Raw genomic sequence first — 17733 nt, forward strand, 5'->3', positions numbered from 1 at the left:
AGGACTTAAAAACGGTTTTACCATTACGTCTAATCATACCATAATATAGAAAAATATTAGCAACCAGCAGAAATTTTGAAGGACAGGATCTATTCTGTTTATGAGCATTCCACTATTTGAGTGTAAACGCTTAACCGTTTCCCAGTAACTAATTATACAAGATGCAAAACCGTTTCACCCTTTTTTCCAAATTTAAAATTAAAAGAAAAATAAGCACCAAATTCTTACTCAGATTTACTGGCAAAAGCTTCTGCTGCTGTTGCACAAGATGCAACACCGTTTCACCAGTTTTTCCAAACTTAAAATTAAAAGAAAAATAATTACCACAAATTCTTACTCAGATTTACTGGCAAAAGCTTCTGCTGCTGTTGCACAAGATGCAACACCGTTTCACCAATTCTTCCAAACTTAAAATTAAAAGAAAAATAATCACCACATATTCTTACTCAGATTTACTGGCAAAAGCTTCTGCTGCTGTTGCACAAGATGTAACACCATTTCACCAGTTTTTCCAAACTTAAAATTAAAAGAAAAATAATCACCACAAATTCTTAATCAGATTTAATCGCAAAAGCTTCTGCTGCTGTTGCACAAGATGAGTAGAATAGGTATAATGAATTTGCTTAGACGTATAGGAATTACCATGCTATTCTACGAGACGTATAGGAAAACATTTCTACGAGACCTATACACCTTTTCAAAGAGGAACGAGTATAACTTGATTGGTGATTGGGATTTGAATAAAAGGATTTCTTTACAATTCATATTAGTAAAGCATGAAATCATGAATTATAATATTTAATGATCTCTTTGGGTTTTCAGGCATAGTCTTTTATAATTTCATGAGCTTTAGAGTCCTGGAGGGTTTTATACTGCGTAGTACGCAAATGATGATTGTCGCAATGTTGTCAATTTTAAATAGTTTAGAAATAAAAAAAATTAACAAGAAATGGCTGAAAAGTGTTTTGAGGGAGTTGAGTTGCACGAGAGTTCAGTTACATGCGGATTCAGTTACACGGGGATTAGTTAACTGGGGTCGAGTAGCACGGAGGTTCAGTTGTACAGGGTTTCGGTTATACAGGGGTTCAGTTACATGGGGGGTTCAGTTGTACAGGGTTTCGGTTATACAGGGGTTCAGTTACATGGGGGGTTCAGTTATTTTTTCTGATTTTGTGTCTTTTCGCAAGAAAATAACTGGTCTTAACTAAGTGGCGCGCCACTTAGAGTGGCGCGCCACTCTAAGTGAACCTAGATTAACCCAACTTTTTGGATATCTCTCTCACTATGACTCTGTTTGTGTGTCGTGTCAAAAACCTGTCTGGTTGAAAACGTGGAGTTTTTCGTGCTGGTCACTTTTTTTGCAATGTGTAGGAACCAGTGGGGAATCCCCGCTCGTTCGGAAAGGTGCCAAGGAAAGGCAAGCAAATAGCATGTAGTTTCAAAACGTGTTTAATCACGTGTAGAGGTCCCATAGAATGAAATTTCTGTATTGTGCATGTAAACGGCGAATTCAAGAATGAGTTTTTTACTTACTTAGAATTTTGTCATAATTTCTTGAATGAAATGTCTTTTTTGTATCCAAGAGGTGAAATCAATAAAGAGTTTGTTACTTACTTTCCTTTTTTTATAATTTCTTGAATTAAATTTCTACATCGTATATCTAAGTCGTGAAAACAATAAAGAGTTTGTTACTTACCTGGAATTTTCTCATAATTTTTTGAACGAAATGTCTTTTTGTTTATCCAGCAGGTGAATTCAAAAAAAAATTCTAGTTACTTACAATTTTCTCACAATTTCTTTAAGGAAATTTCTGATTTGTGTATCCAGGAGGGGTATTTAAGAAAAAGTTTGTTACTTGCTTACAATTTTTTCGTAATTTCTTAAATGAAATATCTGTATTGTGCATTCAGGAGGAGGATTCAGGAAACAGTTTGTTACTTACTTAGAATTTTGTCATAATTTCTTGAATGAAATGTCTTTTTTATTTATCCAGTAGGTGAATTCAAGAAAGAATTTGCTACTTACTTACAATTTTTGATAATTTCTTAAATGAAATTTCTGCGTTGTGTATCCATGAGGTAACTTCAAGAAAGGATTTGTTACTTATTTAGAATTTTGTCATAATTTCTTGAATGAAAGGACTTTTTTTGTTTATCCAAGAGGCGAATTCAAGAAAGAATTTGCTACTTACTTACAATCTTTGATCATTTCTTAAATGAAGTTTCTGCTTTGTGTATCCAAGAGGTGACTTCAGGAAAGAGTTGTTTAATTGTTTACAATTTTTTTATAATATATTGTATGAAATTTCATTATTGTGTGTCCAAGAGTTGACTTCAAGATAGAAATTGTTTCTTACTGAGAATTTTTTCATAATTTATTGAATTAAATATCTACATCATGTATCTAAGTCGTGAAAACAATAATGAGTTTGTTACTTACTAGGAATTTTGTCATAATTTCTTGAACGAAATGACTTTTTTTGTTTATCTAAGAGGCGAATTCAAAAAAGAATTTGCTACTTACTTACAATTTTTGATAATTTCTTAAATGAAGTTTCTGCATTGTGTATCCAAGAGGTGACTTCAGGAAAGAGTTTGTTACTTGCTTACAATTTTTTCATAATTTATTGAATGAAATTTCTGTATTGTGTATCCAAGAGTTGACTTCAAGAAAGAAATTGTTACTTACTGAGAATTTTTTCATAATTTCTTGAATTAAATTTCTACATCGTGTATCTAAGTCGTGAAAACAATAATGAGTTTGTTACTTACTTGGAATTTTGTCATAATTTCTTGAACGAAATGTCTTTTTGTTTATCCAGCAGGCGAATTCAAGAAAGAATTTGCTACTTACTTACAATTTTTGATAATTTCTTAAATGAAGTTTCTGCATTGTATATCCAAGAGGTGACTTCAGGAAAGGGTTTGTTACTTGCTTACAATATTTTCATAATTTATTGTATGAAATTTCCGTATTGTGTATCCAAGAGTTGACTTCAAGAAAGAAATTGTTACTTACTGAGAATTTTTTCATAATTTCTTGAATTAAATTTCTACTTCGTGGATCTAAGTCGTGAAAACAATAATGAGTTTGTTACTTACTTGGAATTTGGTCATAATTTCTTGAACGAAATGACTTTTCTTGTTTATCTAAGAGGCGAATTCAAGAAAGAATTTGCTACTTACTTACAATTTCTGATAATTTCTTAAATCAAGTTTCTTCATTGTGCATCCAAGAGTTGACTTCAAAAAAGATTTTGTTACTTGCTTACAATTTTTTCATAGTTTATTGAATGAAATTTCCGTATTGTGTATCCAAGAGTTGACTTCAAGAAAGAAATTGTTACTTACTGAGAATTTTTTCATAATTTCTTGAATTAAATTTCTACATCGTGTATCTAAGTCGTGAAAACAATAATGAGTTTGTTACTTACTTGGAATTTTGTCATAATTTCTTGAACGAAATGTCTTTTTGTTTATCCAGCAGGTGAATTCAAGAAAGAACCATGAAATACTAAAGTTAACTTCTCAAATAATAAACTCCAGGAAACAAACACCCACGAAAATATAAAAAACCTATGTCTGAAAACCCTAAACTGCTAATTAACTATTCTAATTAATGATTTCAGGCACGTAAAACCACAAAATACTAAAGTTAACTTCTCAAATAATAAACCCCAGGAGTCAAACACACACGAAAATCTAAAAAACCTAGGTCTGAAAAACCCTAAACAGGTAATTAAATATTCTAATTCATGATTTCAGGCATGTAAAACCATAAAATACTAAAGTTAACTTCTCAAATGATAACACAAAAACTTCGTTTTTAATGAGCGCTAAGTAAAGAAAAACCACACGGAATCAAGCAACTGAGTCTCTCAAACCCCTTAATGCTATTTTAAAAGATACGAAAAACTACTTATTTAACACAAAAATTTCGTTTTTAATGGGCACTAAGTAAAGAAAAACCACACGGAATCAGACAACCGAGTCTCTCAAGCCCCGTAAAGCTCTTTTAAAAGATGCAAGAACTACTTATTTAACATAAAAATTTCGCTTTTAATTAGCACTAAGTAAAGAAAAACCAAACGTAATCAGTCAACAGAGTCTCTCAAACCCCTTAAAGCTCTTTTAAAATATGCAAGAACTACTTATTTAACAACAAATTTTGTTTTTAATGGGCACCAAGTAAAGAAAAACCACACGGAATCAAGCAAGTGAGTCTCTCAAACCCCTTAAAGCTATTTTAAAAGATACAAAAACTACTTATTCAACACAAAAACTTCGTTTTTAATGAGCACTAAGTAAAGAAAAACCACACGGAATCAGGCAACAGAGTCTCTCAAACCCCTTAAATCTCTTTTAAAATATTAAAAAAACTACTTATTTAACACAAAAATTTCTTTTTTAATGGGCACCAAGTAAATAAAAACCACACGGAATCAGACAACCGAGTCTCTCGAACCACGTAAAGCTCTTTTAAAATATACAAGAACTACTTATTTAACACAAAAATTTCGTTTTTAATGAGCACTAAGTAAAGAAAAACCAAACGGAATCAGGCAACAGAGTGTCTCAAACCCCGTAAAGCTCTTTTAAAAGATACAAGAACTACTTATTTAACACAAAAATTGTGTTTTTAATGAGCACCAAGGAAAGAAAAACCACACGGAATCACGCAATCGAGTCTCTCAAACCCCGTAAAGCTCTTTTAAAATATATAAGAACTACTTATTTAACACAAAAATTTTGTTTTTAATGTGTACCAAGGAAAGAAAAACCACACGGAAAAGCCCTTATAATAGCATAGGAAGGAACATACTGTCCTGGAATAGCATTGGGAATTCCTATACACGCAAGCTAATAACATGGGAATTCCTATACACGCAAGCAAATAACATGGGAATTCCTATACATGCAAGCAAATAACATGGGAATTCCTATACTTGCAAGCAAATAACATGGGAATTCCTATACCTGCAAGCAAATAACAAGGGAATTCCTATACAAGAAAGCAAATAACATCGTCATTCCTATACACGAAAGCAAATACCATGGGAATTCCTATACAGGCAAGCAAATAACATGAGAAATCCTCTACATGCAAGTAAATAACTTGGGAATTACTATACTCGCAAGCAAATAACTTTGGAATTCCTATACACGCAATCAAATCACATTTGACGTACTATTCAATCAAGATATTAACCAGGGATGTCCGTGACATTCAAGAAAATCAAAACGAATTCCCTATACCCGCAAGCATATAACATTGGTTTTCTTAGACACGAAACCATATAACCATTGTTTTCCTATTCATGCACGAAAATAACAAGGAAATTCCACAACACGAAAGCAAATAGCATTTCCTTTGGGTATGGGGAGGGGGATCGGTACCATGTGGGGTTGTGGTAAGGGGACCTCAAAACACTGTTCAAATGGAACTTGTGTATTATAACGACCACAGAGTTTCACCCTCAAGTCCTCTTCTAAAATCATCTCTTAAAATGTCTCTAACTGTTTCACCGAAATAAGTCCCTAAAATAATAATTTGTTCTGAAAAGATATAATAAAGCCTTAAAAAGTATTAAAATGGGGGACTCAGGAGGCATCGGGGCGCCGGGGGTCCTTTGGGGGTCCAGAGAACCTTTGATGTCCGGGGGCTTCCTTCGGGGTTGGGGTGGGGGGATCGGAGCCCTTTGGGGTTGTGGTAAGGGACCTCACAACACCGTTCAAATGGAACTTGTGTATTATAACGACCACTGAGTTTCACCCTCAAATCCTCCTCTAAAATCATCTTTCAAAATGTCTCTAACTGTTTCATCGAAATAATTCCCTAAAATAATAATTTATTCTGAAAAGATATAATAAAACCTTAAAAAGTATTATAATGGAGACTCAGGAGTCTTTGGGGCGCCGGGTGGTCACACAGAATATGAAAAAATGTTCAATGTTCCTTTAGTACCTACGCAATTAGATTAAAAATGAAGATATTTATGCAGAGTTTCAGGTAGCTATGGCTAAGTTTGCTAAAAGACCAGTTATTTTCTTGCAAAAACACACAAATCAGAAAAAATAACTGAACCCCCCATGTAACTGAACCCCTGTATAACCGAAACCCCGTACAACTGAACCCCACACTTAGTTGAACCCCTGTATAACCGAAACCCTGTACAACTGAACATCCGTGCTACTCAACCCCAGTTAACTATTCCCCGTGTAACTGAATCCGCATGTAACTGAACTCTCGTGCACCTCAACTCCCTCAAAACACTTTTCAGTTATTTCTTGTTAATTTTTTTATTTCTAAAGTATTTAAAATTGACAACACTGTGCAAATACCTATTCTACTAAGATGCAACGCCGTTTCACCAATTTTTCCAAACTTAAAATTAAAAGAAAAATAATCACCACAAATTCTTACTCAGGAGTGGAGGCAGGTAATTCAAAATCCCAGGACATATCCCTTCCCAGGACATACTTTGGCCTGTAGACCCATTCCTGAAAATGTCAGTTTCCTAACCTAGCCAGATTCCAAGATGGACCAAAGTAGCTGAAGTAGAATTTTATTTTCTAGTTTATGGAGGATGTTTCCTTGGGGGAAGGGACATTTCTATGAAGGGGGCGAAGGATTTCCCAGCATTTCTTAGAAAAACAATCAGAAATTAAATAGAAAATATTAAGTTTTTTTCAACTGAAAGTAAGGAGCAACATCAAAACTTAAAAGGAACAGAAATCTTTATGTATATGTGGGGGTTCACCTCCTAGTCAATACCTTGCTCTTTGCGCTAAAGTTTTTCTTAGTACTTTCAAAAGAGCTATCTATTCTAATTAACCGACCTTTGTGATTCAGGGTTTTGCGTTTCAAACAAAGTTTGAACTTTAGCTTAAAGGGTGAGTTATTGACAAGGGGGTGAACTCCCTAATATGCGTAATAAAAACATACGAATATAGAAGTTCGTTACGTAAATTAATTCGTAAGTTACGTAAGAAAAAAATTTCGGGAAAGTCATTTAGCAAAAAAAAATAATAAAAAATAATATGCTAATCTCGTTTTGATTTTTCATGTACAGTGAGCCAAAATCAAAACTTCATTAATTCAAAAATATTCAGAAATTAATTAAAAAAAAAACAGTTTTTTAACTGAAAGTAAGGAGCGACATTAAAGCTTGAAACTAACAGAAATTATTCCTTATATGAATGAGTCTGTCCCAACCTTAACGCCGCGCTCTTTAAGATAAAGTTTGACTAGGCCTAACAAATTTATTTTTAAAAAAATAAAAAAATTTAGCGTAAAGAGCGAGGCGTTGAGGAGGGGACAGACCCTGTCATATACGGAATAGCTTCTGTTCGTTTTAAGTTTTAATGCCACTCCTTACTTCTAGTCAAATTTTTTTTTTTTTAATTCATAGAAGAACTAGAAGTACGTCAATGGTGAAAACGCGTACATGACATTTAGCCGTATCATCGAACTTCGGCATTTATTTTAATTGCGCAATTGGATAGAATGCTTTTTGAAGCCAATCCTAACGATTTTTCACTTAAATCCTGTGTCTAGTGTTTCGCAATGGGTGGACTTGAGAAACTGTGAAGACTATTTTCTCGGAATAATGAAAAGTGTATATACCATACGCGAGTAAAAATGACCCTAAAGGTCGTGTCACCACACCTTATATGGGCATAGAGTCCCTAGGGGAAATAGTTTCTGAGAAATTGATTGCATGTAATGACATGAGGGGTGATTTACATAATCGCTAGGGGACTGTATTGATTCACGAAGGGGGAATTAAGAAAAAAACATGGCTTCTTTGATCTTTAGGCGAACCTAACCTGAGAAATTGATTTAAAATCGGCGGGGAATTATTGATTCACGAAGGAGAATTAAGAAACAGACATGGCTTCTTTGATCTTTAGGCCAACCTAACCTAAGAAATTGATTTACATAATCTGCGGGGGAATTATTGGTTCACGAAATGGGAATTAAGAAACATTATGGCTTCTTTAATCTTAGGTCTGAGGGATAAACGTTCTTTAGGTCAGAGAGAAAAATTAATATTCTATTTTTAAATAGGGCTTCATTAATCTTTACTGTCAGGAATTAGAAATGACATCACTTGTTATCTTGGAATTATGCGGCAGGCTAAAGAGATAGAAATTCTATTTTTAAATACGGCTTCACTGAGCTTTAAGTCGGAGAGATACATTGATATTCTAACGAAACCTTAATAGTGTAGCTAGGAACATTTATGAGATGAAGAGATTAACGTAGGAAAGGGTTTTCTAGAAATTTGAAATGTGAAAGCACAGAGATGCCAAAAACAAAAGGAACACGCTGAAATTACTTTTAGGGGATTATTTGGGTGAAACGGTTTTAGAAATTTTAGGGAATTATTTCGGCGAAACAGTTAGAGACATTTTAAAAGATGATTTTAGAAAAGGTTTTAGAAGAGGTTTTGAGTGTGGTCGTTATAGTAAACAAGTTCTATTTAAACAGTGTCGTGAGGTCCTCTACCCCAACCCCAAAGGGCTCCGATACCCCTACCCCCACCCCCAAGGAAGCCCCCCGTCCCCAAAAGTCCCCCGGGCTCCCAAAGGACCACCTCCCTCCCCCGTTCCACCATTTTTTAAAATAATTTTTGAATTTTTTTAACATGGCATTTTTTTTAACTTTTTTACGTATCTTAAAATGACATGAAATATGCTTACGGCTCTACCAATCGTACTCTGTGCTTGTTTATAGACAAGACATGGCTTTCCCACTGGTACTCTGTGTGTAAGTTTCTGTGTGTGTGTAAGTTTTTGTGTGTGTGCAAGTTTTTGTGTGTGTAAGTTTTTGTGTGTGTGTGTGTCTGTGTGTTTGTGTGTTTGTGTGTTTGTGTTTGTTGGTGTTTGTGTGTCTGTTTTTGTTTGTGTGTGTTAGTGTGCTTTTTTGTGTTTGTGTGTAATTTGTTTTTTTTTGTTAGTGTTTGTGTGTGTGTAAGTTTTTGTGTGTGTGTAAGTTTTTTTGTGTGTGTAAGTTTTTGCGTGTGTGTAAGTTTTTGAGTGTGTGTATGTTTTGTATATGTTTAAGTTTTTTTGTGTGTGTTTGTTTTTGTGTGTGTGTGTAAGTTTGTGTGTGTGTGTGTGTGTAAGTTTTTGTGTGTGTGTGTGTGCAAGTTTTTGTGTGTGTGTTTGTAAGTTTTTGTGTGTATGTAACTTTTTTGTGTATGCGTGTAAGTTTTTGTGTGCGTGTAAGTTTGTGTGTGTGTAAGTTTTTTTGTGTGTGTGTAAGTTTTTTTGTGTGTGTGTAAGTTTTTTTTGTGTGTGTGTAAGTTTTTGTGTGTGTGTTTAATTTTTTGTGTGTGTTTAATTTTTTGTGTGTGTGTAAGTTTTTTTTTTGTGTGTGTGTTTATGTATGTGTGTAATTTTTTTTGTATGTGTGTAAGTTTTTTTTTTGTCTGTGTTAGTTTTTTTTTGTGTGTGTGTATGTTTTTGTGTGTGTGTAAGTTTGTGTGTGTGTGTAAGTTTGTGTGTGCGTGTAAGTTTTTGTGTGTGTAAGTTTTTGTGAATGTGTAAGTTTTTGTGTGTGTGTGTTTGTGTGTAAGTTTGCGTGAGTGTGTGTGTGTGTGTGTGTTTGTAAGTTTTTTTGTGTCTGCAATTTGTTTTTATTTTGTATTTTTTTTTGTTTTTGTGTAATTTTGTTTGTGTGTGTTATTTTTTATGTGTCTGAAAGTTTTTGTGTGTGTGTAAGTTTTTGTTTGTTTGTGTTATATTGTGTGTTTGTGTAATTTTTTTGTGTGTGTTTTTATTTTTTGTTTGTTTGTGTAATTTTTTGTGTGTGTTTCTGTTTTTGTGTGTGTGTAAGTTTTTTTTGTATGTGTAAGTTTTTTTTGTGTGTAGGTGTGTTTTTGTGTTTTAGTTTTTGTGTGTGTGTATTTTTTTGTGTGTGTAAGTTTTTTTTTGTGTGTGTATTTTTTTGTAAGTTTGTAAGTTTTTTTGTGTGTTTAAGTGTTTTTGTGCGTGTGTAATTTTTGTGTGTGGGTGTCTAAGTTTTTGTGTGTGTGTGTAAGTTTTTGTGTGTCTGTAAGTTTTTGTGTGTGTGTGTAAGTTTTTGTGTGTGTGTAATTTTTTGTGTTTGTGTAAGTTTTTTTGTTTTTGTTAGTTTTTTTGAGTGTGTAAGTTTTTCTGTGTCTGCAAGCTTTTGTGTGTGTGTTATTTTTTTTTTAAGTGTGTAAGTTTTTTTGTGTGTTTAATTTTTGTTGTATGCGTTTAATTTTCTGTGTGTGTGTAAGTTTTTTTGTGTGTGTAAGTTTTTTTTTTTTTTGTATTTTTTTGTGTGTTTAATTTTTTGTTTTTGTGTAAGTTTTTGTGTGTTTGTAAGTTTTTTTGTGTGTTTAAGTTTTTTTTTGTGTGTGTAAGTTTTTGTATGTGTTTAAGTTTTTTTGTGTGTGTAAGTTTTTGTGTGTGTGTGTAATTTTTTATGTGTGTTTAAGTTTTTTTTTTTTTGTGTGTGTAATTTTGTGTATGTGTTTTTTTTTTTGTGTTTGTGTAAGTTTTTTTGTGTGTGTGTGTAAGTTTTTGTTTGTGTGTAAGTTTTTGTGTGTGTGTGTAAGTTTTTATGTGTCTGTGTAAGTTTTTGTGTGTGTGTAAGTTTTTGTGTGTGTGTGTAAGTTTTTGTGTGTGTAAGTTTTTGTGTGTGTGCAAGTTTTTGTGTGTGTGTAAGTTTTTGTGTGTGTGTGTGTGTGTAAGTTTTTGTGTGTGTATTTTTTTGTGTGTGTGTAAGTGTGTTTTTGTGTGTTAGTGTTTGTGTGTGTGTTATTTTTTTTGATCGTGTTATTTTTTATATGTTTTTAAGTTTGTGTTTTTGTTTAAGTTTTTGTGTGTGTTTAAGTTTTTTTTTGTGTGTAAGTTTTTTGTGTGTGTCTAATTTTTTTTGTGTGTAAGTTTTTTTGTGTGTGTAAGTTTTTTTTATGTGTGTGTAATTTTTGTGTTTGTGTGTAAGTTTTTTTGTGTGTGTTTAAGTTTTTGTGTGTGTGTTAGTTATTGTGTGTGTTTTATTTTTTGTGTGTGTGTAAGTTTCTGTGTGTGATTGTGATTATTTTCTATGAAGATAAAAAGCTTCACTTTAATTCTAAATTTTCTTAAATTCAGTTCCGACCTTTCTCAAGGAGATGAAAAAATTTTAAGTTCTGTTCCAAATATTTTCCCGGAAGAAGAAAATTTCAACTTCGATTCTGAATTTTTCTCAATGAAAATGAAATAAGTTATTGATCAATTCTATATTCCTAAGATTATATATAATTTTTTTCTACAAGTCAGATCTTTCTCAAAGAGATTACAAAATTTAAAATACTGTTCCAAATTTTTCATGGAAGAGAGAAAATTTCAATTTATATTCTGAATGTTACCAAAGAATATAACTAAATTATAATCTCTCAAGAGAAAATAAAAAGCTTCCACGTCAGTTTTAAGTTAACCAAAACATGAAAAATTTAAAGTTAACTTCTAAATTTTTCCGTAGAAGATAGGAAAAGTTATACTATGATTGTGATTATTTTTCATGGAGATAAAAAGTTCCACTTCAATTCTGAATTTTCTTAAATTCAATTCCGACCTTTCTCAAAGAGATGAAAAAATTTAAAGTTCTGTTCCAAATGTTTTCCCGGAAGAAAAAAAGTTCAACTTTGATTCTGAATTTTCTCAATGAAAATAAAATAAGTTATTGATCAATTCTATTTTCCTAAAATAATATAAAAAGTTTCCACTTCAGTTCAGATTTTTCTCAAAGAGATGAAAAAATTTAAAATACTATTCCAAATTTTCATAGAAGATAGAAAAGTTCAAGTTCTCTTCTGAATTTTACCAAAGAACACAATTCAATTCTAATTTCTCCAGAGAAAATAAAAAAGCTCCCACAGATTATTTTCCATGAACATAAAAAATTTCACTTTAATTCTAAATTTTCTTAAATTCAATTCCGGCCTTCCTCAAAGAGATGAAAAAATTTAAAGTTCTGTTCAAAATATTTTCCCGGAAGAAGAAAAGTTCAACTTCGATTCTGAATTTTCTCAATGAAAATTAAATAAGTTATTGATCAAGTCCATTTTCCTAAAATAGTATAAAATTTACCACTTCAATTCAGATTTTTTTCAAAGAGATAAAATAATTTTAAATATTGTTCCAAATTTTTCTTAGAAGATAGAAAAGTTCAAGTTCTCTTCTGAATTTTACCAAAGAACATAATTCAATTCTAATTTCTCCAGAGAAAATAAAAAGCTTCCACTTCAGTTTTAAGTTCACCATGACATAAAAAATTTAAAGTTCAGTTCTAAATTTTTCCATAGAAGATAGGAAAATTTATACTATGATTTTGATTATTTTCCATGAAAATAAAAAGTTTCACTTTAATTCTAAATTTTCTTAAATTCAGTTCCGGCTTTTAACATCGAGATGAAAAATTTAAAGTTCTGTTCCAAATTTTTCATATAAGATAGTAAAATTTATACTTTGATCGTGAATATTCAAGTTCTATTCTGAATTTTACCAAAAAACATGATTCAATTCTAATTTCTCCGGAGAAAATAAAAAGCTTCCACTTCAGTTTTAAGTTCACGAAGACAAAAGAAATTTAAAGATCACTTCTAAATTTTTCCGTAGAAGATAGTAAAAGTTACACTATGATTGTGATTATTTTCTATGAAGACAAAAAGTTTCACTTTAATTCTAAATTTTCTTAAATTCAGTTCCGACTTTTCTCAAAGAGATGAAAAAATTTTAAGTTCGTTTCCAAATATTTTCTCGGAAGAAGAAAAGTTCAACTTCGATTCTGAATTTTCTCAATGAAAATGAAATAGGTTATTGATCAATTCTATTTTCCCAAAATAATATAAAAATTTTCCACTTCAGTTAAAATTTTTCTCAAAGATAGGAAAAAATTTTTAATACTGTTCCAAATTTTTCATAGAAGATAGAAAAGTTCAAGTTCTCTTCTGAATTTTACCAAAGAACACAATTCAATTCTAATTCCTCCAGATAAAATAAAAAGCTTCCACTTCAGTTTTAATTTCACCAAGACATAAAAAATTTAAAGTTCAGTTCTAAATTTTTCCTTAGAAGGTAGGAAAAGTTATACTATGATTGTGATTATTTTCTATGAAGATAAAAAGTTTCACTTTAATTCTAAATTTTCTTAAATTCAGTTCTGACCTTTCTCAAAGAGATGAAAAAAATTAAAGTTCTGTTCCAAACATTTTCCCGGAAGAAGAAAAGTTCAACTTCGATTCTGAATTTTCTCAATGAAAATGAAATAAGTTATTGATCAATTCTATTTTCCCAAAATAATATAAAAATTTTCCATTTCAGTTCAGATTTTTCTCAAAGAGATGAAAAATTTAAAATACTATTCCAAATTTTTCATTGAAGATAGAAAAGTTCAATTTCTCTTCTAAATTTTACCAACAAATACAATTCAATTCTAATTTTTCCAGAGAAAATAAAAAGCTTCCACTTCAGTTTTAAGTTCACCAAGACATAAAAAATTTAAAGTTCTGTTCTAAATTTTCCCGTAGAAGATAGTAAAATTATACTATGATTTTGATTATTTTCCATGAAGATAAAAAGTTCCACTTTAATTCTAAATTTTCTTAAATTCAGTTCCGACTTTTCACATAGAGATGAAAATATTTAAAGTTCTGTTCCAAATTTTTCATAGAAGATTGGACAAGTTATACTTTGATCGTGAATATTCAAGTTCTCATCTGAATTTTACCAAAGAACACAATTCAATTCTAATTTCTCAATGTAAAATAAAAAGCTTCCACTTCACTTTTAAGTTCACCAAGACATAAAAAATTTAAAGTTCAGTTCTAAATTTTTCCACAGAAGATAGATTGTGATTATTTTCTATGAAGCTAAAAAGTTTCACTTCAATTTTAAATTTTCTCAAAGAAGTGAAGAAAAGTTCAACTTCGATTCTGAATTTTCTCAAAGAAAATGAAATAAGTTATTGATCAATTCTATTTTCCCAAAATAATATAAAATTTTCCACTTCAGTTCAGATTTTTCTCAAACAGATGAAAAAATTTAAAATACTGTTCCAAATTTTTCACAGAGGATAGAAAAGTTCACCCTCCCTCGGAGATATCTAAATATAATGTAATTTTTTTTTGCAAAGAAACCGCTCTTTTTTTCTAATCTTTGCTATTTTCTCTGTTGCTATCGCTTCGATATCTCATAAGCGAATATTTTTAGGTAATTTTCTAGTTTTCACTGCAATCTCTCACCGCCATTGAAACTCAAAATGCTATTCCGTTCACAATTGAATATTGTCTTGTTTTAATCTTTGGCTTAAAGCTCCACACAAGCACATAAATAGGTATGTCTCACCACTTTTTCTGTCTTGTTCTATCATTAGCGGTTAGGCCGCCGAGTCTAGGATTTCAATACTTTTACGTATTTCTGTGTATACTTCTGAAAATAACGGAATTGTTTGCAAAATTAGCGTTAGATATTTAGGAAATTGGAATTCTATGTAAGAGCAAAACAAGTTATATTCCCAAAAATAATAATTGCTATTTATGACATTGCTGAAAGGGGGGAGGGCCTAGTTGCCCTCCAGTTATTTTGGTCACTTAAAAAGTGCAGTCAATTACTTCTAATGCTCACCGCCTTTGAAACTCTGTGAATGCTATTCCGTTCACAATTGAATATTCCATAGTTTTAAGAGAGAAGGCTGCAGAGATTACACCATTTATCTATCCGGCACATATCGGCGTTCTAATTTGCACTGAATATTTTTAAAATAGCTTTCAATCTTACAACTTGCCGCCATGATTTTAGCGAGGGGAAACATTCTGACAATGTCTGAGTTAACGGATCCCGGCATTTAATTGTGTATTTTCCTAGCTGTTGAAGTTCAGTCTTGGAAATCAGAACATACGCGGGGCTTACAAATAATCTAGGCTCATAAGGAGTCCTAGACAACCTGTACGGGAAGTAGGCGAAACGACTTATGCCGCCTAACAATACGATTTTTAGGACATTATGTAAACGGTTGGGAGCCACCACGGCTCCCGGGAAGTGCTGGTGAGCCCCGGTACGCGCTGCGGGCCCGAGAAGCACCGGGGGAAGCGCTGCGGGAAAGCGCCGCGATGGCCGGCTCGGAGGGGGGGAGCATTGAATAGTGGAATTTGGGAAAGGGGGTTGTTTGAGCAAAATCAAAATTTTGTTCTATGAAAAACTTTTAGATTTTCGTTAAGCAGAATATCGATAGAGTAAACCAAATGCTATTAAGCGTGTTTTAAGCAATAATAATCTAAATTTTAAAAACAGTAGGGATGATTTGAACACTTTGAAAATGATCTATTTTTTTCATTTATAGATTGGTGCATTGGTCCCTTATTCATTATCGCCATCGTCATCAATGGCCGGCTCGGAGGGGGGAGCATTAAATAGTGGAAATTTGGTGGGGTTGTTTGAGCAAAATCAAAATTTTGCTCTATGAAAAACGTTTTAGATTTTCATTAAGCAGAATATCGATAGAGTAAACCAAATGCTATTAAGCGTGTTTTAAGCAATAATAATCCAAATTTTAAAAACAGTAGGGATGATTTGAACACTTTGAAAATAAGCTATTTTTTCATTTATAGATTGGTGCATTGGTCCCTTATTCATTATCGCCATCGTCATCAGCTGGTGAAGGAGAGGAGCTCTCCAACAACAATTCAAAATGGGACGGTATCATTAACAATATTCCAGATAATATTGATGAGTTTATAGATGATTTTTTGAATGTAGATTATAGCGCAGTTGGGCAGGGGGACTTGAGCCAAAATACACAACAGCTTTTGGAGGATTTTACAAACAAATTAACTGGGAACCCTCCTCCTCTATCCCCCACTGATTACCTACTTCCACTTCAAACAACTGAAGTGGAGCATAGCCAAAATATTGTTGAATATTTTGGGGGAGGGGTAGGGTTTAAAAAACACGAGGGGGAGGGGGTACAACTGGTTCCAATTTTCAATTATCCAACATAATTTTAAATACAATAGATGTCTACACTGCGACTTTTGGGGATCCTTTTAATTCATCAATGGAGGGAAAATTTGTTTTTGATCCTGTAGAAATTGTGCATGCCTATGTAGATAAAATTTGTGTACTACTGGGTAACCAAATTCAATTGTGGGGGAGGAATTCAATTAAGATTTCTATTGTTTTAAAGGTGTTCTATTTAAATGAGGGGAAAAGTGAAGTTTATTATCATTATGTACATTCTGGGATGTGTTTGATTTATTCGAATTTAGAAAATTTTGAGGATGTTTTCATGGATTGGGTAGGGCAAATTAAAACGCATCTCGAGAACTTTAACGAAAACGGTAGCGGCTCTCTATTTCTTTTTGTTTAAAATTTAAGTGTAAATATTTGTAAATTTAAGAAAGATTTTATTTTAAGAGGGGGGCAGGTGGGGGGTATGAAAGGGAGACAGTTTTAAATTATAATCCAGATCTAGTAGGTTGTCGTGCTGTTCAGAAGATCTGTTTTGAAACAGGTCAAAAATGTTTCAGGTATGCTTTCCTCATATCAGCATTTCAGCCTCTAGCAGATGACGCTACCAAGACGAATTTAGATCACTGGGCTAGACATGGGAAGGAAGGGTTCAATTTGCCAATTGTAGATTTTTCTTGTTTAGAGGGAAAATACCCAGTAACGCTATCATCTATTGATATTTTTGAAAGGGCTAATGCCCATTTAAATATCGGCGTTACTGTGGTTTAGTATGAAACTGAATGTGAAGATAGGAGTCATTTGAAAAAGAAGGGGGTTTTAGTCCCTGTAAGGGGCCCGTCAGTTGATGTGGTCAAAAAATTGATTTCGTTCTTGTATACACCACCTAGGGAACCTAATTCACTTTGCCATTTAAATCCGACCACATAAGATAGTAAAGTTTTGGGGGAGGGTAAGCATAGGGGAGTCCGTTTCTAGTGTCCGACTTGCCTCTCTAGATTTTAGACTGAATTAAAGTTGCAAAATCATAAGAGGCATTGTAGCCGACATGGCTACCAGACAGTGCAAACGGTCTCAGGGGATAGGGCCATTTTATGTTTTTAAAATTTCCAGAACACCCTTCTCCAGTGCAACAAAATATCTTTAGACTGTGAAATTAAACTGGTGGAGGTGAACGATCCCCAATTTCCAAACCGAGTCAAAGAACATCAGGCTATTGCAGTGTCCTATGCTCCCGCGCAAAGAGACAGTTCTAACACCATGCGGTTGTTAGAAATAGTAGAAACGTTGGATGAGGGGGAGTGCATGGTCAAGGCACTTACTAAACTAATTGGCACGGCTAATGGTGCTATTTCTCGTTTGAGAAATACCCATTACCCAATGGTTTTGTCTGCAGAGGATTGTCTCACGATTAAAAATCAAAAAATATGGTGGGTATGTAAGGGGGAGTTTGTAGAGGGGGATAAGGGGACTAATAGGAAAAGAGGTGGGAAGGGGGAAAGTCAAAGACCAGGCGCACTTGTGGCAGGACAGAGCCGTGGGGGCCAGTAATTTTAGACGGGTTTCGCATCAATCGTGTAATTTAAATGTTAGCCAACAGTTTTTTATTCCTGTTTTTATCCACAACTCTAATTATGACTTAAAATTTATTTTATCGGCACTGGCACGTATGCACAGGGAGGGAGGGGGAGTAGACAGTCCATGGGTAAATAGTTCATTTACCTATAACATTATTCCCGAATCGGCCGAG

At 32.9% G+C, this 17733-nt stretch overlaps 1 protein-coding gene across 1 annotated transcript in view; it reads right to left on the bottom strand.

The window, feature by feature from the left end:
- Positions 1-396: 396 nt before the first annotated feature.
- LOC148951699 (uncharacterized) overlaps positions 397-17733 on the bottom strand; it is a 95689-nt gene continuing 78352 nt past the window's right edge. The window contains exon 6 of the mRNA XM_089088669.1: positions 397-516. Coding sequence (XP_088944795.1) covers positions 430-516 — 87 coding nt within the window. The 3' untranslated portion in view covers positions 397-429. The remainder of the gene's footprint in view (positions 517-17733) is intronic.

Source organism: Artemia sp. Qi Xiang Cuo, chromosome 5, assembly GCF_049724085.1.
Source record: "Artemia sp. Qi Xiang Cuo chromosome 5, ASM4972408v1, whole genome shotgun sequence".
NCBI lineage: Eukaryota > Metazoa > Arthropoda > Branchiopoda > Anostraca > Artemiidae > Artemia > Artemia sp. Qi Xiang Cuo.